The following is a 22,898-nucleotide window of genomic DNA, read 5'->3' on the forward strand; positions in this document are numbered from 1 at the left end:
CTCTAGAACGAGATCTGCCGTGTTGTGCATGAACCTAGGAGCAAGACATTTAAAATCTCGCCAGCTCAGCCTTTGCTTTCATTGCGTCCTCCTCGGGAAACTTATTGATGATTTCTTTAAGTTTGACACAGACACTTTCAACTTTTGCCCTCCTTCCAGCATAGAACTTCGCGATTTCTGCAGGGTCTTCAGACCCTGGTGATTGAAGGCTGCCAAACCAGTCTAATCGGGCTTGCTTCAGCCAGGCGACTGTCTTTGCCTCTGCACTCCATCGCAGCCCGTTTTGATATGATTGAAGGCTGACAATGGGCCAGTCTATGGCCTTGTCGGGATGTGGGATGGCACGACAAAGTTCGTTCTTGACTTTGTCATCTCCATACGTGGCCTCGACGTGGGCGATGAAAGCAGCGCTGAACACTTGTTGGCAATGACGGACTGGCTGAAGAGTGATGCGATTGCCACTAAACACTGGCACTGGATCCAGTTTTGCTAGAGCATCGGAAGTGCAATCGATGTAAAGCGTGTCTGGTACGGGTTCGTGAGTGCCGGTTTCCAGCGTGACCTTGTCCACATCAAGGCGTAGGACTCGTCCCTGCCGTATTATCGTCCCAATTTTTTTGATCTGTTCGAGCTCGGGGATGGTGACCGTGGCACACTTGAACATGGTGGGCCACACCTTGTCATTCACCCGCATCAGCTCCCCGCAAGCCTCGAGCCGATGGAACAGGTCGTCTAACGACGAGGCCGACATAATCGCTTCATTAATTCCTGCGAGCCTGGCCGCGGTCTTTGCAGCGAACCTAGGCCCAGGCTGAAAACCGCTACGTTCAATGAACCATGAGTCGCGGGGCATGATCCACGAGATGTCTTTTGGATCAATCCCATTGGCTATGAGCCATAGACAAGCATCAATCCCCGTTTTACCGGCACCGACCACAGTATATCCACCATGAGGTCGTGAAACTTTGGGCAGATCGTTGGGTGTGATGAGACTCACGTCTTTCGCGACCTCGTAGGAAGGTGGACTCATGGCGGGGACTTTCACCTTCATGTAGGTGGCATCCACAATCCGGGTACTGTCTCCGACACGGATAACCTTGTTCGTAAGAATTGACCGGAACTCTCCGTCGCCCATATATTCGTGCTTTGGATAATACGTGACACGGCCAGATGGGAGGAAAGTCTGATGCATCACCTTGCTGTAGTAGGCACATATTTCATCCATAGTCGCCAGCTCGGCCATGCCTTTGTTCATTCCAACTTGATCAACCTTGTCCTCGCCAAGGGGCCGAGAGTTTACGCCGTAGAATGCAGACGGCTGATGCAGGCGTACAAAAGGATACGCAATTGTCCAATGACCTCCCGGGCGAGCGTAGCAGTCAACCACAGCCACAGTGGCGTTTGTGTCTGTAACCAGAGTATCAACAAAAGCCATTCCCATAGCGCCCGCGCCAATCACCAAGTAATTCGGCGAGATTGTTTCAGTCATTTTGAGCAGTATTGTTGTTATACGTGAGACTTATGTCGTAGAAAGACCAATAAAAGGAGGAACTGAAGCAATGTACTTCCAGTATCAGATTATCCTTCAAAGTAATGAAGAGGTTTGTGATCAGCACAGCACTAGACGGACGCTTATTTATTTACAAATGCTAGAGCCTCGCGTATATGTCAGCGACTAGGTCAGATCCAAGCTTGAGTACCTGGCACTTGCGACTCCGTTGGGCGCGGACGGTTGTAGCTTTTTACCGTACATAATGTCAGATATTGGATCAGACGATACAGTAAGCTTGCGTGCGGGGGACTTGCGGCTCCGTCGGGCGCACGGACAAATCTAGCTTCCGCCTTGTGCCGCTGTCTGTGTCAAGCGAAATGCTACCCCCACGCTGTCCAACTTCATTCACTCATACACTCGTTGAATCTCCACTTTGTATGCATTCGAAAGTCTTGGCTGTCCAGCAAAATACTGCCCCCCTGTCAATAAACAATCAATCCCATGTTCATATCTCAACTGATAAAATCTCAGCACATACATTTATTTTCAATCAAGAGTTTGATTTTGTACTTTGCTTATTGAAACTTTAACTTCGTGTGTCTTTTTAATTTTTAATATATATTTTGAAAGAGAAGAAACTTTCAAAATTGCAAAATTCGAATTCTTGAAATCGACTGACAGGGGCATCTTAAATACCGAGGCAGTACGTGATTACTATTCAGTTGAGTCCGCGTGTTCCGACTTTTCGGCCGTTCATCTGGTCTGCGCGTCTCTCTGCAACAAGATAATATCCCAACAATTCAGCCAAGCAAGACATCGTCACCACTTGACCACAGCATTTGCAAAGATGATCTGTCCCGCGTAATGAATTGTACGAATTTGGATAGGAGGTCGGCGGTAAGGAAGACGTCATTGGCTTACATGAGCACTAGATAAACATGAAATACTGGCTACCGGAGGTGGAGGACCTCCCACATGACCCATTCTTGGCGGGCCAAACAATCCTGACTTAAATCTCTACGCCTTGATTATTATAGACTAAATAAGGAGGGATTATATATATTGATGGTGGTGGGAAAGCCTGCCTGATAGAAGCCGTAAGACTAGGAGAGTTCCGCGCCAATTCTTTGAGTCGCTGAATCCCGTCTGCCTTTGGGCAAGGCAAGCTTAATACACTCCAAAGCCGCCTTGACATGATGATACTTATATCAAATGGCTTTGTTCACTTTCTCGTTTAGTACAACGCTCTCCGAGGACTGCACCTTGTGACTCTATTATCCATGCAATACATGTGTGAAAAGGCCAACATCTGGAAAAATTGACCGACCTTGATTTCCTTTTTCTTGTCTTTCTTTCCTTGTGGAGCATCTCCAAGCTCTCTTAGCAGAGCCTACAGGCAGTCGACAGTACACTATGTACAGAGCAGGGGCCGTGTGATGACTAAGCACCCTACTGCGGCGCTGTTAGTGCAACGCTCAGAGTGCTCCGTAAAACGTTCCGTTGTATCCTTCTTCTGTAGAGCACTCCAATCGAATGAATACCATGATAATCGATCTGATCCCTAGCCAGCTGTCATAATTTGGTAGCTAAAAACTACGTTCTGACCAGCGACCAGCGATGTTGGAGAAGATGCCCGCTTGAATCAGTTACGCTGTGCCCGAAGAAGCATAGCAGGACCAGCATCGCCAACCTCGCCGACCCCGGAAAGTTGTAACAGGAGGTAACGAATTTGCGGACCTACTAGTATCGCCATTACCGAAAAGGTGTGTTAGAAGGCAACAGATTCAAAACAAAAGGCACACCTTCAATCATTTGGTCTCAACAACCAATAAAAAACAGCAGATGGAGAACGATCGTGGAAAGGAAGGAACTGGTAGTGACGAGGACATCACGTCTTATCTTCATACGCGGCACTTGCGGCAGTGAATAAGGGGCGTATGCATGTCAAAATGCATACGTACATAAAAGACAGCCTTCTGGCAGCCCTTTGCGGCTTAGAATTCTAGCTACGCCTACTTCGAACACAAACATCGCAATTTTCATTAGAAGTACAAGAGCAGGTCTGGAAATTATGCCTACTATCTACTATTTAGAGGATAAAAAACGCGAGCCACTATCATGGGCTTGCTTAGTCTGAATGCCAGTAGTATGGTCCATGCTCCGTACTCCAACACCTGGGTCCGCGATCCTAGTCGAGTCTTGATAGAACAATACTTGGAAGCCGGAACACCTTGCTTCTCCAGCGCAGTGATCCTTTCTCCTCCCTGTCATACACGGGTAACACGTCACTGGCATTTTAGATTGCGGGGCCCCGCTTGTTTCGCTTCTCGTGCTATGGAAAGAGGTCTGCCGTGTGATCTCGAGAATGGATGGACGATGTGTGTAACAGGTGAATTTTCTTTGCGTCGCAAAAGATTTTCATCAATGTTTACTTGTGCACTGCGTCGTGGATCTCAGGGTGATCTGCGGGTGCTGGTTGGATGTTTATGCCGACTAGTCGGACTAGACGCTGCCGGCCTACAGTAGTACGTGTACCACTGGTTGACGTTGAGTCACCTTGACGTGGCATTATAGCCGAGTGATTTCTGGGTGGCTAATCAGCGTGATTGCGGGCATTTGCCGAATCCAAGTCACTTCGCGGACACGAGCCGAAGACGTTGGGCTTTTCTAGTGAGTGAGCCAGTTGCAGACCTTGGGCCTTGTCCCAATGTGCATAAGATGTAGAATTGTGGTCACATCCCACTCTAAAATCATTATCGTTATAAACTAGGCGCCAGTTGTTCTCCTTGAAGTTTGAAAGGCTTCTCGGCATTAATTCTTCGCGATGGCTACATTGATGAAGCGTCCAGATGAGATCCGAATTCTCACGGCCAATGGCATGCTAGGGTAATATTATACCTTTCTATCTCTTAACTGTGCCTTTAACGCTGAAATTCCCAGATACGGATACAAGCTCAATCATTTCTGGTTTGGCGTTCATGAATACCGGCCTGACGCCATCGTCATCGATTCTGGCAGCACGGATGGGGGACCTTTCAAGCTGGGCATGGGTCGGAAGACTGTTGCTGATGAGTCCTACATCCGCGACCTTACGCCTTTCATTACAGCCTGCGCTCATTATGGCATGAAACTTCTAATCAGTAGTGCTGGTGGCGCCGGAAGCAACAAGCATGTGGCTGAGATTCTCGCTATCGTTAACAAGATCATCGAGGACAACGGTTTCAAATTCAATATTACCACAATCGGTGCCGCGGTGCCCAAGGAACTCATCCGGCAGAAGCTTGAGGATGGCAAAATTAGCCCCTGTGGCCCGGTTCCTCCTCTCACCAATGAGGATATCGACTCAGCCGTCGACGTCGTTGCGCAAATGGGGCATGAGCCGTAGGTTTAACGAGTAACTAGCCGAGTCAACGATTGCTCATATTGTCTGCAGTTTCATTAAAGCTCTCCAGGAGGAGAAGCCCGACATCATCGTTGCTGGTCGCTCATACGACCCGTCGCCATTTGCAGCGTTCTGCATGAATCTAGGCATAGAACAGGCGCCCGCGTTTCATCTAGGCAAGATCCTCGAATGTGGTGGGATGTGTGCTATACCAAAAGGGCCCTCAATGATTGCTACGGTACGCAAGGACTCTTTTGACCTGACGCCCTTGAATCCTATTGCGAGATGTACACCCCTCTCGGTAGCAGCACACTCGCTCTACGAGAAGACAAGACCAGATCGGCTTCCTGGCCCGGGAGGTGTGCTCCATCTGGATCAAGCTCAATATAAAGTGCTAGAGGATGGCCGAACAACTCGCTGCTGGGGTTCTCGCTTCGTACCTACTCCGACGTATCAAATCAAGCTGGAAGGTGTGTCTCCCGTCGGCCACCGAGCAATTTTCATCGGTGGCTTCCGAGACCCCATCCTTATCTCCCAGCTTGATGACTTCCTCGAGCATCGTGTACGAAACTATACGCGGGGTCTTTTCCCAGAGCTGGATCAATCCGAAGACTGTCGACTCATTTTCCACGTCTATGGACGGAACGCCATCATGGGACCCTTAGAACCACACTCCGTGCCTGCCCACGAAGTTGGTGTTCTCGGCGAGGTCGTTGCTCCTACGGCAGCGAAAGCCATGGCCATTTGCAACAGTGCCCGGGTCTGCTGCCTGCACCTATACTACCCCGGCATCCTTGCTACTTCGGGGAACCTTGCCAGCCCTTTAACTCCACTTGAGCAAGACGCCGGTGCTGTGTTCAAATTCAGTCTCTATCACTTGATGGAGATCGATGACCCGACCGATCCAATCATCTTCCCGATCAAGTCCTCAAGCGTCGGATCTGGCACGTTCTCGAAGGATGACACCTTTGGGAAGCAGTACTACAACCGCGACGACTTTCTGAACGTGTCCCCAGAAGAGATCACGACTAAGTCTGTTCCGTCCGGTCTCACTACGATGAAAGATGTGGCAAGCGTCGTGCGATCTAAGAACAGTGGACCTTTTGAGTTGACTTTTGACATCATGTTTGATGATGAGAAGCATTATCAGCGCGTCAAGAAGGCCAATGTTCTCACCAATGAGACTATGAAGACGTTATATCAGATCAAAGATGAAGACATCGTTGTCAACATGTATTTCGATCCAGCACTCGCATGGAAGTGCACAATCAGACGGCCGTGGGCACAGGGAAGTGTGGGCGAGCGTGACACTCTGGGAACTGCACAACACGCACCTCTATTGTCCGTTTCTGTGCCTGCTGCTGAGACATGAGTCGTTGTTCAATAGTTGCTCGTTTTAAAAGTATTTATCTGTGGGAAGGCACTATAGCCTTGCCGCAAAATCCATCTGGTAGCTAAATTATTACAAAGTGTCTTCATTTTACCTAATACTCAGCTGTATTGATAGCAGAGCATAAAAATAGATAAATCAGGAATAGGTTGTTGCAACGAATCCCCAGAATAATGCTGAATACTTCTATTATTCTTGGCCTAGTTTATACATGTACATCTATGAAGTAAAAAATCCGTCAAGTTCCAGAGTCGCATCATCAAATCCTTCTATTAACTTCTTCAAAGAGGGAATTCACAGCGCTGTGTACCTGAAGACTTCCATATACATGAGTAGGCATCCAGATCAGCTGGTAATTTCAAAGTCTCAGCTACTCCCACACAGGGGTCCATCTGCGCCCAGTCGAAGGCCGTCTTCCCGTGGCTGTCCCTGTGGTCCACGCTCCCGCTATCTTCGACATCTCCCTGGCTTCCTCTGGCGTTGAACGGATTCGGATAAGGGCGTCTATCAGCTTTGGGATCTCCAGAGCCAGGCTGATGAGCCCAGCTACCGACGCCGCCGCACCGACCGCCTCCATCTACCAATGGCCAACTCAAGGATTCGAAGCAAACTTATTTGATGGTGCAGGGCTGGGAAATCGAGTGCATCGTAAGGCTATGCGCCGATGGTTTTTTGTCAATACCAGATGTGAAGATGAAAATGCAAAGAGAAATAAGGGGTAAATAGATAAATCCATAGGTCAAATGAGGCTGTGCATATGTATTTACATTTAGGGTAGAATTGCGGCATTCCTGGTGTTCTCAGCCAGGAAGGTAGGTGAGTTGTCACAGGCATGCGTGCACCAGGTGCTACCCGAGGCAGAGCCTGAGAGCGACCTAGTAGCACAGATGGGTGGCTAGGCACCCATTCTATGTGTATCGTCTTGCTGGGCTGCCTCTGTTGGGGGTCATCGTAGGCGCCCATTGCAATCCAGCCCTGCCATGGGCCAATAGCTGTCACACATGTGCATGCTGCATGGCCGGTGCCGTGACTGTGGCTGAAGCTGCATCTGCAGCTTACCTAGTACAGACCTCTCTGACGTGGCGGTAACACGGCTGCACGATGGCGAAGGGTATCTCAATTCGATTGGAGTGGCTGGTTCTCGTTCTTGCTGGGCTCATCTTGTCCACTCTTGTGAGGTGAAGAATGAACATCCCCGCCCCGGCCCCCCGGGAAGGACGAAATCTAAACATTCAAATTGATGGGTTTAGGAAAGCATGACTTAGCGGACTCGAAGAACACTGCTAGGACGCGACTTTCCGTGGCAGGCGCCGCGAAGATGACGTAATACAAGGATGATTTAATAATTGCATTCTTTGTAAGTAGAAGCCTAGATGCGATGTAGCTAGCTAAGATTTCTGAAAATTATTTACCCAATTGTGAGTCTAGAACATCGCACAGCCCTGGTGCTTTGATAGTTTTTGGACTTCCTGGGATCTTATCTAGATATTCCTGTAATTATCAATATGGCAGCATCTATTCAAAACCCCTGATTTCGATTCAATCGCATGGCTGGGAAGAGGAGAACGACGGTGCCTATTTGTACTGGAAGGTCTTGAACAAGTAGAAAAACTCGGCCAAACCCAATATGTGGGTGGACAACCTGAATCATGGGGAGGAGTGGCTGCCGACACGCAGGTAGTGCAACCCACCATCTCCTATGCACTTCGCCTACTCAGCAAGGCATTTTATGCTGGAGGATGTATAAGTCGCTTGGGTTTACGGCAGGCTCCTTCTTACACCGCATGGCACTGCCTCCGCACCCTGTCATATTGCGGGAGAGGACAGCCCCCAAGTTATCGATTTCCTTGGATCAAAAATGAACCAACTCAGCACACCACTGTTTCCGTCCCCCGCAGTTCAAATTCATTTGTGAACGTGCACACGTGCTCACACGAGACTCTCGGGAACCGTCGCAGAAATCTGCTATTTCGCGTCTCAACTTGCCCGCTATCACTGAACCGGCTACCGGCAAGAAAACTTAGTTCGACAAACGCCCATTTTGCAGACCTGGAGGGGCATCGAGAAGACAGCGAGGCTTCGTAGCCAACTACCAAAGAAACAGAGAGGATACGTGCCACAGGGGCCGGGACCACGGACAAACCCAATGGCAGACCCTCTATCGCTAGCCGCGAGTCTTGCCGGCCTTGTTTCACTTTCCGACGCTGTCTTTCGCCATGTTTACAAATATGTCAGAGGTGTCGCGGAAGCGAAGGAAGAAATTACGAAGATCGCACAGGAGCTCCACTCTTTCACAGGCATTCTGAGGAGCGTTCAAGTCCTTGCCCAGAGTTTGGAAGAAGAAGGAGACACATACGACCCAGCAATACGCGTACATCATGTCTACCACTGCGAGCAGACTCTCAACAAAATCCATGACAGGATGAAAAGGGCAGCGCAGAAAGTGGAGAAGGGTAGACCAAGGAACTGCGTAAAGCAGCAGCTCAAATGGCCGTTCTCAAAATCAGAGGCACAAGAAGTCTTGAATGAGCTTCAACGTCACAAGAGCCAGATGAATCTCGGTATTGCGACTGATTCGATGCATAAAATGCAAATTCTTCTCTCGAGACAGAACGAAACGGATATCATAGTCTGCGAGACACGTCAAGTAGTTCGGGAATTACGGACTGAGATTCTTGTTGATGGTAAGAAGAGACGAGTCCTAGAATTCTTCATGGATACAAAGACAGTCAACCCACAGACAAGTTTGGATACGAACATCAAGATGCGACATCCTATGACTGGGCTCTGGTTGACGGAGTCTCCAGTATTTATTCAATGGCTCGACACGCCCGGCTCAAAAATCTGGCTCAGTGGTATCCCTGGAGGAGGGAAGACTGTTTTGGCCGGTGCAGTGATCCAAGAAGCACTTACCCATGCGTCTCCAACGCCCACGATCGGCGCCGCATTTTTCTTCTGCGACTATAAGAATGAGCAAACACTCAAAACCATCAACATCATTGGTGCTCTGGCTTCGCAATTAGCTCGCCAGAAAGACGATGCATTTAGTCTACTCCAAGACTACTACGATGAACTACATCCTACAGACAGTCTTCCAAAGGCAGCAGATTCAGATGAACTCAGAGCCCTAGTAGGGAAGATATGTGAGCTATTCGACCAGGTTCTCGTTGTGGTAGATGGCATAGACGAGTGCGGAGATAGCATGGACGAGGTCGCAGAAATGCTATCTGACCTCGCCAGCAGCTCCCAGAAAATGTCCATGGCAATATTCAGCAGACACGACGTTGCAATTGCTAGACAAATTGAAGACGATTTCAAGCTCATTTCAATCGCAGCCCGAACTCATGATATCGAACTCTATGTCAGGGCTGAGCTGGAATCACTGATAACCAGGGGCCGACTTCGGACCACGAGTGCGAAGCTGAAAGACGACATAAGAGAAGCACTGGTAGACAAAGCAGAGGGAATGTGAGTGACTTGCTGCCCCCCCCCCCCCCTCTTTTCCCCTAGCGCTTCATTTGGCGGATTAATGGGGAACGGCTGCATACCGAGTCCGGAAGTCCTCGCCGCTATTTGTTCATGGCACAGTGCGGTTGTGGGAACTACGGGAGGAGAAACATTTCGAACATTATGTCACTAACAGTTACTAGGTTCCGGTGGGTGACATGCCAACTGGACTACCTCTGTGGCTTCTCGAGCGACTACGAACGGCGCAAGGCACTTGGAGAGCTCCCGCCCACCTTGCACGAGACGTACCTCCGACTTCTGCAGAGATTAAGCACGCTGCCTCCTTCAACCAAATCAAAAATTCAGATGTGCCTACATTTCATTGCGTTTTCTCCAATTCGACTGTCGATAATCAATCTCCGATGTGTCATCTCGACGCCTGAGGTTGTCGGATCCCGTCTTGACGACGACAACATGGTCTCTGAAGAAGATATTGCATATATGTGTGGTAGCCTGCTTCGAAAGTCCGACGACGGAGATTTCTTTGAATTTGCGCATTTTTCAGTTCGTGAATTCTTAGAGCATGAGTCCTTGGCGGCCATGCCTGATTTGGAACAATATCAAATATCTCAGGCGAGAAGCTATAAACTGCTCGCCATGCAGAGTCTCCGCTTTGTGCAGCTTTCGAACTACGAAGTTGAGATAACGGATCCGACATCGTTGATCAATCATCACAAGGCTGTTTGGAATGCTCGAAAAAATCCTTACGATTCCTTCCATAATTTGGCCGCCAGGCTCTCATTGAAGTTGTCAAAAAGTGAGCACTTGAATCCCACATCGGGAGGCTTGATGAAATCATTGTTCCATCCGCGCAAGTCCTCATCATTTCTTCTGTTCGCCACTTCTATCTGCGTCGAAATGATACTTCATTGCATTCGAAATGGTTTGATGGATGCCAGACAAAGAAATCAGTATGACGAGCTTGCGGAAAGACTTCTGCGTGACGAGTTTCAACCAATTCATTTCGCGGCGGCTCTGAACCTTCCGGATATCTGCTGCTATCTGATAGAAACCGGAAGTAATCCGAAGGCCGCTTGCTCGTTTGGCTCTCCATTTCAATTGTCTATCGCATCAATCTTGAGCCTCATATTCGATGGTTGCGACTCGACTCCCATCGAGCAACACTGTCAACACCTCTATGGCCCGATCAACGCGACTCTTGCCACAAGTCATCAGCGCAATTCGACGTTCAAAGTTTTTGAGCGCACATCTTTGAAACCTATGAACCTAAGCTCATCAGATCGACATCTGAATCAATCTATGGTTTTGCACGCGATCATAATCGCATTCATTCAGAATGACTTCTGGGTACTACAGATGGTGCTAGCCAGCGGCATGACCTTGGAAGACAACAAATACATTGGGTTGCTCCGAAAACTGATGGACCGATCAGCTGTCGATATGCAACGCAACGAAAAACCGCTTCTATCCTTTCTTCAATACATTAGTTCTGCGTTGGAGGCCGAGTCCGGGTGGCAACTTGACATTGGTCGCCTGATTTGGAATACTGCTGTCGAACTGGGCCTATCTTTTCCAAAAGATCCGTCTTCGACAGATTTACGTATTTCATTATCAAAGCACGCCTTATTGAGCAGAGCGTTTGCCACAATCAAAGGGCATGATTTTGACGGCCTCCAAGAATGTCTCCTTGACGGCCGACTGGATCTATCCCAGAGATATCCAGACCCCGAGGAACGGCGAACCAACGACAAACATCTAGAATTGACCCTTTTCCACTTTGCAGTGCTCGAAGATAATGCTGAAGCAATTCGGCTTTTGGCACAGGCCGGATGTGATCCCAATATGTCGTCAATTGAGATTGACCGCCAGTGGCGTCCAATACATGATGCCCACAGCATTGAAGTGGTCGAGATGCTGCTTGTGTATGGTGCGAAGGCCACGGATGTTGAGGCGTCTACAGGGTTCAATATTTGGCATCGCTATGGGTTAACCCCAGATGACGAGAGCGAATTCTATGCCTCTCTTGCAAAGCAACACCCTTCAGAGACAGCGGAGGCACTTCTGATGAAATCGAAAGATGGGCAAACGCCACTGAGTGGTATTCTGACGCGAAGCTCCTCGTCCACACCAAGCGCAGACCTCGTGGAGAGAGTTATAGCACTCATTGCAATTTGTCAAGGCATTGCGGATTTCTGGTCAAGGCATGACCCGTTGTTCGGAGCCGCAGCAGCGTTTGGATCTGAGAAAGTCATTCGCCGTCTGATTGACGTTGGGGCGAGATTAGACACAATTGGACCTAACATCGAGACGCCGTTGCATCGTATCGGAATTCATTGCTCGAGAGCCGCAGTTCATTCCCTAAAGGTATTGTTTCCGACGGCCTTGGCCATGAGGTTTGAAGGCCAGCTCCCGTTGCAGCGCTACCTCGCAAAGTATTCGCAATTCAAACATCCAATTGACGATGACGTGGCACAAGAATTTATTTCAGCTGCAGACCTCGAGTCGATTGACGGCAAGGGAACTACCATGTGGGAGTACTACTGCCGAATCAGTTCCACTGTTCAAGGCACGCACAGCCAGTCCATCAAGAAAAGTAGTCTTAGGCTTCTGTGGGCTTGGCTTTTGGGAAAGCATGCCGCAATGCAGGTCTACGAGAACAACACAGGAAAAAGTGGTCTGAGCCTCCTTCTCTCGCACATAACCGGGCGGTACTTGACCCGGGAATGGGTCTCTCGAATTTCTCCTCAGGGGCTTTCCCGGGCGATCGGGGCTTCGCGCTACTGGGAAACAGCCAAGAGCGAACCTAACGTGCTGCGCTTTCTGCAATTGGCAATCAAGACGGGATCATATCAGATTGTTGACGTACTACTTGAGCATGACGTCAGCGTCGTCGAATCAGTGGATGATTACAGTTCAGTCCAGATTGCCTGTCAGTCACCGCTCGCGGTGTCACTCTGCTCGGCGGCGGAAGGAAGAGACCTTCTTCGCAAAATTCTGGATCTTGCCAATCCGAAACACCTCGACGACTATAACAAAAAGGGTTTGACGATTCTGCACAATCTGGCCACCGAAGACGAAGAGGGGGCTGGGCAGTTGCACTGGTTGATCAAATTACTTTTGGACAAGGGTGTGGATATCAACAAAAAGGGGCGATTTCGCAACAAATACACCCCTATTGCTTACCACATTGACAAATCCTCATTGGTTTGTGCCGATTACTTGCTAGAAATGGGAGCTGATCCGGGAATGGCCGAGCCTTTGTTTGCGGATGCCGTGATGGAAGCATCTTTCCGCGGTTATCAATCATTCTTGGACAAGGTGCTGCAGCTCCCAAAAAGCCCTGGTTCACTCATTGACTGGGAAAGGGCAATCAATGCTAATCTCACGCTCGAAAACGGAGAGGGGGTATATCTTGCGAACATCAATGCGGTCCACTTCGCGAGTTGGGGAGGTCATGTGGAATCCATACAATTCTACATCAATCATGGCCTGGTTCAAAATCTCGAGATGACTTCGTCTACAGGTTGGACGGCGATGCATGTTGCCGCCCTGGCAGGCAAATCCCATATGATTGAGTATCTTAATTCAAGAGGTTGTAGCGTCATGCCGCAAACAGAGTACAAGGCCACGCCATTGCACATTGCCGTCCAAAATGGACATGAAGAGGCAATCAAAACGTTGATTCAACTCGGTGCGGGAGACGTCCCAGATGCCATCGGAATGACCCCGACGATGTATGCTTCGAAAGCCAATGACATACCCATGCTCCGGCTGCTGACTGAGATGTTGGCACAAGAGAAAGCTCGCTTGAAAGAATCGCAGATTGACCTGCTGCCTCGCAAGCTTCCAGGAATTTACGCCGACGTGGTCGAAAAGGCTATCCGAGCTGATGATATCGATGAGTGCAAAAGGCTATTCAAAATTGGCTACCCACTCGACGTCAATTTGAAGGTTCCCGACGGCGCGACGCCTTTGGCTTTCGCGCTACACCTAGGGCGTCTCAGTATTGCGGAATGGCTGTTGGAACAAGGTGTTATGGATACGAAGACGGGCATGTGCCCTATTCGTAGCAAAAACCATGAGCAGCTCAGTCTGGTTGATATTGCCATCATGCGGCCGGAAATGGGAAGACTACTAGGAAAATTGGTTGGAATTTGCCTAAAAGATGGGTCGGGATGGCCACTCATAAACAATCACAGTTTCATGACTGCCATCGGGGAGCAAAATACTCAAGGACTCATACAGTTGTTGGAAGTTCTGGAGCAGATGGCTACTGAAATAAGGTACTGATTTTCATGCTTTTAAACCTCTTTCCGAGGCTTTTAGTTGATCTCATGCACTAACATCGCTTCAGCGCTCTTACAAACCTACAACCGGCCGAGGTATTATACGCTTTAATAAACAAGGAAGATGAGACCGGCCAAAAAGGACGGCGCCAAACTGCGTTGAGCTTCGCAGTGAAACGGAACAACATAGCAGCTGCCCGCCTTTTGTTGGAGAAGGGCGCAGAAATCGACAAACCTGATTCAATGGGACGAACGGCACTAGTCGTGGCTAGAAGTCAAGAGATGATGACGCTACTTATCAGTCATGGCGCCTCGTTGACCAGTCGCTTTGCGGAAAGTCTCTACGGCTGGCTTAATTGGGATCCAAAAATTTTCACAGGCCGGATGTCCGCGTATATGGAGAAGACTGAGCATGACACACCGTACACCGTTCCTTTCTCGCTCGCAGCAGTAGTCTCTGATTCGCGGGCAGCTCTTGCCTACAAGGCACCGATCGTGCGCCCAACTCATCTTTTGGCCATTCTCAAAGCGGATATCAACTTGCATGAGGATCCGGGGTCGGGCATATCACTCATGCATCTTGCGATAGTGAACAAGGCTTCCTCAACCTTTGTCTTGAATAAAGGCTTGGATTTGGAGAGCACGCTCCCGTTCCCGTGGCATCTCCTGTTTCTCTCGCCATTGACCTTCATAAACTCCATGTTCGGACAGTTTCGAAGAAAAGTCGGGAAGGAAAATTTGGCTAGGATTGCCCATCTCCAGCCAAAGCGAGGATGGAGCCCGTTGTGCTGGGCAGCTTCTAGGCACAAAATAAGTATCGTTCAGAACTGCCTTTCTTTAGGAGCGGATGTGGACTTTGAAGGCAGTCCCCATGGCTCTGCTCTTATGGTAGCCTGCGCCTGTGGATACCTGGAAATAGTACGGATCTTGGTGCGAGAAGGGGCGAGTATTTCATACAATGGGGAGAATGGGCATAAAAATGTCTTCGATTTTTGCCGATCGAAAATCGTCAGGCATTGGTTACTTGTTGGGCGCTTCACAGAACAGCGAAGAATTGACGTGAAGCCGTACTGGGAGCACGACAAAGGGCTCAGACCTTGGAGCGGAACGGCAGTAGCGCGATTGAAGCTTGTTGGGGATCGGGCGATGTGCTTCCATGAGACTATGATTGATTATGCTGGAAGACTAGCCAAATTGCGCAAGGAGTGGCGCGGTACAGTGATACCGACAGTTTGTATGGACGGAATCATTTACAGGTAATGAGCATCACGGCCGTGACGCCGCTCATGGGGCATCCGAACGTGTGCTACAGGGACATCAAGTGGCTTTCAACGCCTGAAAGGTAACCCCAATTTGCCTCTGAAGCTGAATATTGGATTACAAACCCAGGGACAGCTACTCTTCCCCTCAGACAGCCGATAACGAGCTAGACAAAAGGTGTTTCTGGCTGCCTAGGTAGTTCTTTCTTGGTATCTCGTTTCCCCATACTTTTATTCTAGCTACTGCAGCTCTTGCTCTTCCCTAGCTCGTAGATATCTCCCTTTGATGTTTTTGAACGGTTTTATGGACAACCCAGAGCAAGAATCGTGCTCGTAATCAGTTAAACTACAGAGAAGAATGAGATCTACCAGCAGATAACCACAAGCAGCTGACACTTACCATTTCGATTTGCTCGTGCGCTTGCCTAGGATTTTCTATGAGAGCTGCGTATTTACTTCAATCCTCTGTGGCATGCAGCGGTCCGCGCCACTCTCAGGGAAGCGAGCACAAGGGGCCGACCAGGTATGAAGCCTCACAGCAAGGCGCAGAAAGCAGTCAGTCTGCAGGTGAAGTTGGCTGATCAACATGAATAGATTCGCAAAGAAATTTGGTCGCTGAAGTAACTTCTGAGCAGACTGCCCGAAGCATGGAGCTGCGGGATTTGGAAACAAGCAGATATGCACTTCAAGCTCGTTTGGACGCCTCCCCAATGCTTGTTTTCGTTCATAGCGTTATTCTACTAGTAAGCTTGTTAGAAATTGTATAAGCCCCCTAGTCTGTAAACTATTTCATGATAGCCCGAGACGAGCCTGTGCATTTGGACTCGAAACTCTTTTCCGTGAACGCAACGCCCTTTCAAATGTCGACTTCGTTGTACTCAGTCCATTCCTTCCCACGCCAGAACTTTTGTCCACCTCTAAAAGAATGCTGGATCTTCTCCTTTGCCTTTGCTTGCATCCTAGCCTCAAAATCCATGATACTGCCCTTCGTGACACCTTCTTCAGCAAGTGTCCGCGCCAGGTCTGCGGCGTTTCGAATAGCCGTATCCCCACCAGAGCCACCCATCGGGCTCATTGGGTGGGCTGCATCGCCGATCAGCGTGAACCTTTTAGCCTGACCAACAGAGCGGAGCTGAATGTCCGGCTTGCTAGAAAGAATGGGAACGCAGGCGGATAATTCGTGCGTAGCATTATCGAGCAGGTGCTTCAGAGCAGCATGCCAGGTCTCGGAGACTCGCGCTAGGTACACTCTCTTCTCTTGCACCGTCTTCGGCAGATGCTCTACAAATTGAGAGGACGCCGTACAAATAACCCAGTATACATAGTCGGGAAAGTCTGGCAGCTTGGCTTCCGACTCGAGGTGCACGCTCCTGGACCACGTCATCGGTTCGACGACCATTTGCACATTAGACTCGTGGTCCAGGCACATGCACCAACTCAACAAGTCTGACTGTGCAAGTGATCTTTTCAAGTCATCCGTCATTGGCGTTCGACCCCACGTGACCCAGCGCTCCAGATCAAGCAGCTTTCGATCCGGCTGGAGCTGTTTCCGCACGCGGCTTTTGATTCCATCTGCTCCAACCAGAAGCTGTCCACGAGCGACCGAGCCATCCGTGAACTTGACCTGAACCAACCCTTCTATTATCTCGTAGGATTCGAACTCCCTCTCGTACGTAATATCATCCTGGAGTTCGAGAGAAGCGAGCATGCGAAACCAGGTCCTGTCTAGGGGCATCGAGTCCGCGGGGTCCACCGGCACAGGCACGGGGAAGTCGAGCTTCCGGGCGTCTACGTATCGTGGCGCAAAGTGGTATCTCTCAGCTGTGGTGCGTCTAAGCAGGTCCTGGAGCTGCGGTGATAGGACGCTGTTGAGGGCGGCTTGGCCGTCCCTCGAGATGCGGAAGCGGTGGCCCTGCTTAATGTGGGATCGTGCATGGCGCTCAAAGATGCGGAAGGGGACGGAGCGGAGTCGCAACCCTTGCGCAAGCGTGAGTCCGGCGACGCCGGCGCCGATTATGAGAATCGAGGGTTCAACTGGGGTTGGTTGTGCCATGGCTAACATGCGTGTAGGTTTGTTGAGCTCGTTTTGCGAGCGAAGCGGCCGGTAAAAGACCAGCTTTCTGGCTGCAGCTGGTTTCAATGCATCGGAGTGTAATACATGTATTTACGGCAGGTTATTCATATTCGTTCATGTTGGACTGGAGCTTCAGGAAGTTGCCGCAGCTGGCTGTTGAAGGCGCACGGGCAGGTACGTGCCGCAGGCTATGATGGCACGAAAGAGCTGTGGTGAAAAATGACGGGTTGCAGGGACCTGGGTCAGGCGTCCTTCGATTGTGCATGGCTATATCCTTGTTAACGATCTTAAGACATGTATTACTAGCTAGCGAATATGACATTCACCGGGAGCAGGGATTTTGGCGTGTTCATGACCCATGCTCTCTAGTGCTTACATGCGACATGGAAGAGCGCGTTTTCAGCTGCAAGTCTGGTCTAGGCGCGGGCGCTGAATGCATGATCCATCCTGACCTTGAAGCTCGTGGGCAAGAGTCAAGTGCCGATCTCAAACAGCCTTATGTCCACAACAGGCGATATATTGTGGCCATGACGGAGCAGCCGTTCTACAGGCCTCTAGACAAAGGGGACTTCCGTCTTCTGGTCTTGGAGCCAGGGCCACGTCAGGATCCGAACATTTCCGTCCGTCTTGTCCAATGTCGGCTGCAATCTGCACCTCCCTATGACGCTTTATCTTACGTCTGGGGTGACCGGAGCCGAATGAGTACGATTTTGTTGGACGCGAAGCCGTTCGAGGTCACCGCTAACCTGCACTGGGCGCTGCGGAGGATACGAGACCCCCTCGAGGTCCAGGTGGTCTGGGCCGACGCGATATGCATCAACCAACTGGATCTTCAGGAGCGAAGTCAGCAGGTCGCCATGATGGGCTCCATATTCAGCAGTGCAAGCCGAGTACTGGTCTGCATGGGCGACCCACCGAGATCTGGAGAGGATGAAGATGTCTCGTCGCTGATGAATGGCTTCGCGCTCCTGTGGGGAAGACATCCAAACATCCCGTTCCTGCGGGAAGATGACCTGTTGCGAACCGATCCCCGCTGGCGGAGCGTGGGGACTTTCATGCTTCTGCCGTGGTTTCGCCGAGCATGGGTCATCCAAGAAGTTGGCCTCGCTCGTAATCCACGTGTCCTCTACGGGCGCTGCGAGTTTGGCTACCGGGAGATGCTTCGGGTGATGAGGTGGGTGAGCGGGCAGATGTGGGCCGTCCAATTTGCGATCCCATCGTTGCTGGTTCACAGGGAGTGGTATGACTGGAGAGAGTCAAAGCATCCGCTCACTTTCACTGACCTGCTGAGCCACGGTGCTTTGCTAGACTGCAGCGATCCGAGAGACCGCGTCTATGCGTTTCTTGGACATCCCATGGCAAGAAACGAAGACGGAGGCCCCTTGATCTTCCCAGATTATGTGAAGTCAGTGGAGCAAGTCTATATGGATGTCTCCTGCCTGCTCTTGCAGCGATATGGACTACGCTTGCTGTCATCAGTCGAGCATCGGGAAGAAACCATAGTGGAAGAGCTTCCGTCGTGGGTAGTACGCTGGAACGTTTCGGTCGTCATGAATGACATTGCTCGCTATCCACAGTGTCACCAAGCCACACCTCCTCAGTGGGCGCCTGACCTTTCGAAGGTGATTGTGGGAAACAAGCTCGAGTTGCCTGGAGCGTTACTGGATACAGTCTCCAAGGCTTACATCATTGACGTGAGGTCAACCCCCGAGGTCTCTTTGCGGTTCATCGACGTGTCCAACACGGCACGCAACCTGAGCTGGTCGAATATACTCGGCGAGTTCCCTCATAGAGCAAATGCATCAGATGCAATATTAAAGTCGCTTTGCGCACGGGACGACCTTGACCCAAGTAAGCTACGTATTCCAGAGAATAAACAGAGGTTTGAGCATGGTGTGAAGGATGTCGGCATCAACCGCTGCCTCGTGGCGACTGCAAAAGGAGGATTTGGAATAGGGCCTCTCATCACTCGCCCGGGAGATGTCTGTTGCGTGCTATTTGGAACTGATGTCCCGTTCATACTACGGCAGAGCCGGGGTAGTTCTGGGTACAGAATATTGGGCGAGGCATTTGTCCACGGAGTGATGAATGGAGAGATCGCGGGGATGTTGCAAAGAGGGCATATTGTTCAGCAAACTATCACCATTATTTGAAGAAATACTGCAGATTTATCAAGTGGATGGGCAAGGAGTCCACGATTACTGCGGAGACTTTACTTAGAGTTTCTTGATCCGGAAGGTCTGTCAGTGGAAAACACAATTAGCGCCTCTATGGATATTCGAGACAGCTGCAAATGGAATCCAGAGCTACGTTGAGCGCTCCGAGGCCATGCGAGCCACTCATACTTCAATATGTCGTGCCTTTCAACTGGTGCGTCTATTCACTTGAAAGTTCAGGCACTGTTTCGCTCACATCTCTCGTTGAGAAGCGGGGAAATGCATCGTCTCTTTCTTCCCCAATTAAACGTTTGACCTTCGATCAGGCCCAACTTTCCGAATTCCTCTTAAGGCTTCGCTTTCTCGACATGAATTTGTCTAGAATTCAAATACCTACGTCTCCAATCACAGTTTTTTTTAAGGAAGTGAGTAGCTGGGGCCTATTGCACGCAAGAACTCACTTTTCTCTCCACACCAAGGGTGCTTTCTCCCGATGCAACATCTGCAGGAGCAGCACAGGCGCGTAGTCATTCTCGATCTGGCTCAAAATCCTCTTCTGGGCGCCCTCTTGCGTCTCGCCCTCTTGCGTCTCGCCCTCCTCCTCTCTCAGCACCGGATACACAATGATTTCGGAATAGGGTCGCCATCACCCCAACGAACTCGACAGGTGAGAACTTCCTGCCCACATAGTCGCGCATACCCCAGGACCAGGCCAGGAACGTCCCTCGGTCGGGGCCGAGGAAATCTTCCTTGTCCAGGGCACCAGACGGCGAGGCCTTGATGAAGCTGGACGACCGCCACACCAGGGAATCTTCGCCCCAGAATTTGGGGTTTGTCTGTAAAGACGCGTAGCTTGGGACACTCATCGTGCCCTGTGCGAGCATTAGTGTCTTGCCGCTTACCGTCAGGGGTTGGATCCCTGTCCACCGACAATCTTGGACGTGGGCACTGGTGTATAGAGTCGCAGAGTCTCGTACATGACGGCCAAACAACGCTTCAATGAGGAAATGTCGGAGTATACCCAGTCCTCTGGTCGGTGGTTACCCATCACGTGGTGTATCTCTTCCGAAACCCAGTCTTGGACGGCAGGATTCGCTGCTAAGAAGAATGTGGCGTATGTGAGAGTGTGAGCTGTGGTATCGTGCCCAGAAAAGTTAAAATTGAACACTGCAAAGTTATGTATTAACGTCGAGACACCTCAGAAATCAGGGAAATCCCACAGAACTCAATTTTCTTGAGGAATTGAGAGGTAATATTTGCTTACTATTGCCGTAAATTTCTTTCTCCATTAGGCCATCATCAAGTGCTCTTTTCGTCTTGCGAAGCACGAACTAGTGAGGCCATGAAATTTTGATCCGCAGTGCGTCCCTGGGCAAGAGAAATCATTTCTTGTTCATATACCTCTGTCATATACTTCTGAAATGAGACCCAGGCTACGTAGATAACCTAGAGCTTTCGAGGTAGCCATGGACTGCCAAGGTTTTTGGGTCCCAGGGCAAAGATCAGTACAGAACTCCCTAGGCTTATCTTCAAAGAGTACTTGTAGTCCATTTGGAAGTATTTTGTGACCGTTGTTTCCTCATCATCCTGGAATCTGAAGGATTTTCCAAACCCTGCCCTGGACATAACATGCAGAGACAGCGTACGAAAGTCATCAGCCGCTGTAGAGACAAAAGACTTTGAGGTCTAGTACCGGAGCATTTCGTGTGCCACAGTTAGACTTTCAGCCCAGGCAATCACGTTGTTCTGGTCATTGAAAGAAGATGCCGTAATCCTGCGATGCTTTTGCTACTGAGTACTATGGCTTGTCGATATATTTGGACCGAAAACATTAAGTATTGCTGTTGGATCATTGTCAGCATGGTCATCCGTTCAAGGCTATTGTAGGTCGGGAGGGCGATTGCAAACCTGTGACGGAAGTCTCGCGGTCGAATTCCTATCCCTGCTGGGCAATATCGGTGACGGCATCGGGGTCAGACATATAAAGCCATGCGTTCTCAGAAGACACCAAAATGTAGGCATCTCCAGATTTCTGGTGTGAGAAGTATCTATCAGGCACCTCCCATCCTCGGTAATTGTATCTTGTAAAGCCGTTGTTGCCAAACCATTCTGGCAGCCGCTTGAGAACGAACAAAACGCAGCGATCAACCACAAGCCAGATGGGGATTATGCGAATTGGCACACCAATCTTGCGCGCCGCTTGGTCATTACGGTACATACAAAAGCCATAATGGATGGTTGCGCCTAGGGTGAGTAGCACGCAGGCCCTCAGAGCACCTAACAGTATGGACATCCTCGTAAGCTGACGTCTTTGGAGTTGTTGGTGCTGATTCCGGGGTTTCCAGCACAAAGAATCGCACAGCAAAATGGTCAGAGACTTGAAGCGACTGAGCGCCAGTCACTCGGGACAAGTGCTGGGGACTCCCAGAGGATGATCTGTTCACAAAACTTGTGAGGATGCATTCCGTACCTGGAAATCTGAAAAGCAGCGGATACACTAGGTTATGTAGAGAAGGATGCGACTCTACTCGTGCACGTCGGTTCTCACTCCATTCTTTTCAGCCTGTCCCGCACACCTGCGCATGTACATTGTGACTACGATTCCTCTAGCTGCGAAATTTACGGGCAATTTTCTGAACAATGCAAACTCGTCCTAGCCCAATTCTGAACTTCTAATCGACAGATTGTAGCTCGTGCAGGTAAACGGACTGTACTAAGGCGCTGGGGAAAGTACCACAAATTATCTGCACTGCGCATAGAAAGTGTCTGGATAGCCTAGCTTACCCGTAGAGTCAAAGACCTTGTGAGACGATCCCTACGTCGCCACGGCACAAAGGCTCGATTTGGCTGTAGAAATATGTTGACTTCTGTCAAGGTTCGCCTAACGAAAAGAAAGGCGAAAAGGCAGCGTAGCTTCACGCGTGCCCTGGAAGCTATTTATAGTAGGGCGATAAGCTGATAAGATAAGCCTATCGATAAGGGCCCTAGCCTAGAGGGCGTTCAGCCCCACGCCCTCATGTTGGTTATAATTACTGGTGCGAATTGCAAGCAAGCTCGGGTGCGGTGCGGCGACTGGTATCGGTGGCGCGTGATGTTATTAGTTTTGTAATTTTTTTCGGCACAACACCACATACCGAGCATAATGGCCATCCAACCCGAGAGAGAAAAGATCAATCCATTTCCAATAGTATAGAGCATATACTAGACAAGCTATACGACGGCATTTTGAGCAATTCCTAGAACAAGAAAAGAAAATTCTACGAGGAGCAGCGCTATAATCAGCAGAAAGAGCACTATATGCAAAACTCCAAATCACTTGTACTTAAATCCACGGTCTAGATAAGCGACATCCCTGAAAGGCAAAACTGAGAGATAATTACAAGAGACTCAG

General features: G+C 49.8%; 7 protein-coding genes across 7 annotated transcripts; 3 read left to right on the forward strand and 4 right to left on the reverse strand.

Moving 5' to 3' along the window:
- Nucleotides 1-49: 49 nt before the first annotated feature.
- Nucleotides 50-1,489, reverse strand: J7T55_007866 (pyridine nucleotide-disulfide oxidoreductase-domain-containing protein; the record flags this gene model as incomplete). The annotated part of the gene is made up of 1 exon (XM_053131002.1): nt 50-1,489. The coding sequence occupies one exon, from the start codon at nt 1,487-1,489 to the stop codon at nt 50-52; it is 1,440 nt and encodes a 479-aa protein (XP_052990702.1).
- Nucleotides 1,490-4,316: 2,827 nt separating this feature from the next.
- J7T55_007867 (caib baif family enzyme) lies at nt 4,317-6,246 on the forward strand (the record flags this gene model as incomplete). Its single annotated transcript, XM_053131003.1, has 3 exons — nt 4,317-4,378; nt 4,433-4,873; nt 4,926-6,246. 3 exons carry the CDS (start codon nt 4,317-4,319, stop codon nt 6,244-6,246), a joined length of 1,824 nt encoding a protein of 607 aa, XP_052990703.1.
- Nucleotides 6,247-8,410: 2,164 nt separating this feature from the next.
- J7T55_007868 (uncharacterized protein) lies at nt 8,411-15,278 on the forward strand (the record flags this gene model as incomplete). The annotated part of the gene is made up of 4 exons (XM_053131004.1): nt 8,411-9,732; nt 9,915-10,275; nt 10,345-14,015; nt 14,087-15,278. The coding sequence occupies 4 exons, from the start codon at nt 8,411-8,413 to the stop codon at nt 15,276-15,278; spliced, it is 6,546 nt and encodes a 2,181-aa protein (XP_052990704.1).
- An 855-nt stretch (nt 15,279-16,133) lies between these two features.
- J7T55_007869 (Zeaxanthin epoxidase) lies at nt 16,134-17,330 on the reverse strand (the record flags this gene model as incomplete). Its single annotated transcript, XM_053131005.1, has 1 exon — nt 16,134-17,330. The coding sequence occupies one exon, from the start codon at nt 17,328-17,330 to the stop codon at nt 16,134-16,136; it is 1,197 nt and encodes a 398-aa protein (XP_052990705.1).
- Nucleotides 17,331-17,467: 137 nt separating this feature from the next.
- On the forward strand, nt 17,468-19,504 carry J7T55_007870 (uncharacterized protein; the record flags this gene model as incomplete). Its single annotated transcript, XM_053131007.1, has 2 exons — nt 17,468-17,525; nt 17,721-19,504. The coding sequence occupies 2 exons, from the start codon at nt 17,468-17,470 to the stop codon at nt 19,502-19,504; spliced, it is 1,842 nt and encodes a 613-aa protein (XP_052990706.1).
- A 460-nt stretch (nt 19,505-19,964) lies between these two features.
- J7T55_007871 (Cytochrome P450) lies at nt 19,965-20,796 on the reverse strand (the record flags this gene model as incomplete). Its single annotated transcript, XM_053131008.1, has 4 exons — nt 19,965-20,112; nt 20,168-20,379; nt 20,439-20,605; nt 20,772-20,796. 4 exons carry the CDS (start codon nt 20,794-20,796, stop codon nt 19,965-19,967), a joined length of 552 nt encoding a protein of 183 aa, XP_052990707.1.
- A 647-nt stretch (nt 20,797-21,443) lies between these two features.
- Nucleotides 21,444-21,800, reverse strand: J7T55_007872 (cytochrome P450; the record flags this gene model as incomplete). The annotated part of the gene is made up of 1 exon (XM_053131009.1): nt 21,444-21,800. One exon carries the CDS (start codon nt 21,798-21,800, stop codon nt 21,444-21,446), a length of 357 nt encoding a protein of 118 aa, XP_052990708.1.
- Nucleotides 21,801-22,898: the final 1,098 nt, after the last annotated feature.

This window comes from Diaporthe amygdali, assembly GCF_026229845.1.
Source record: "Diaporthe amygdali strain CAA958 chromosome Unknown NODE_25_length_736740_cov_64_583793, whole genome shotgun sequence".
Taxonomy (NCBI): domain Eukaryota; kingdom Fungi; phylum Ascomycota; class Sordariomycetes; order Diaporthales; family Diaporthaceae; genus Diaporthe; species Diaporthe amygdali.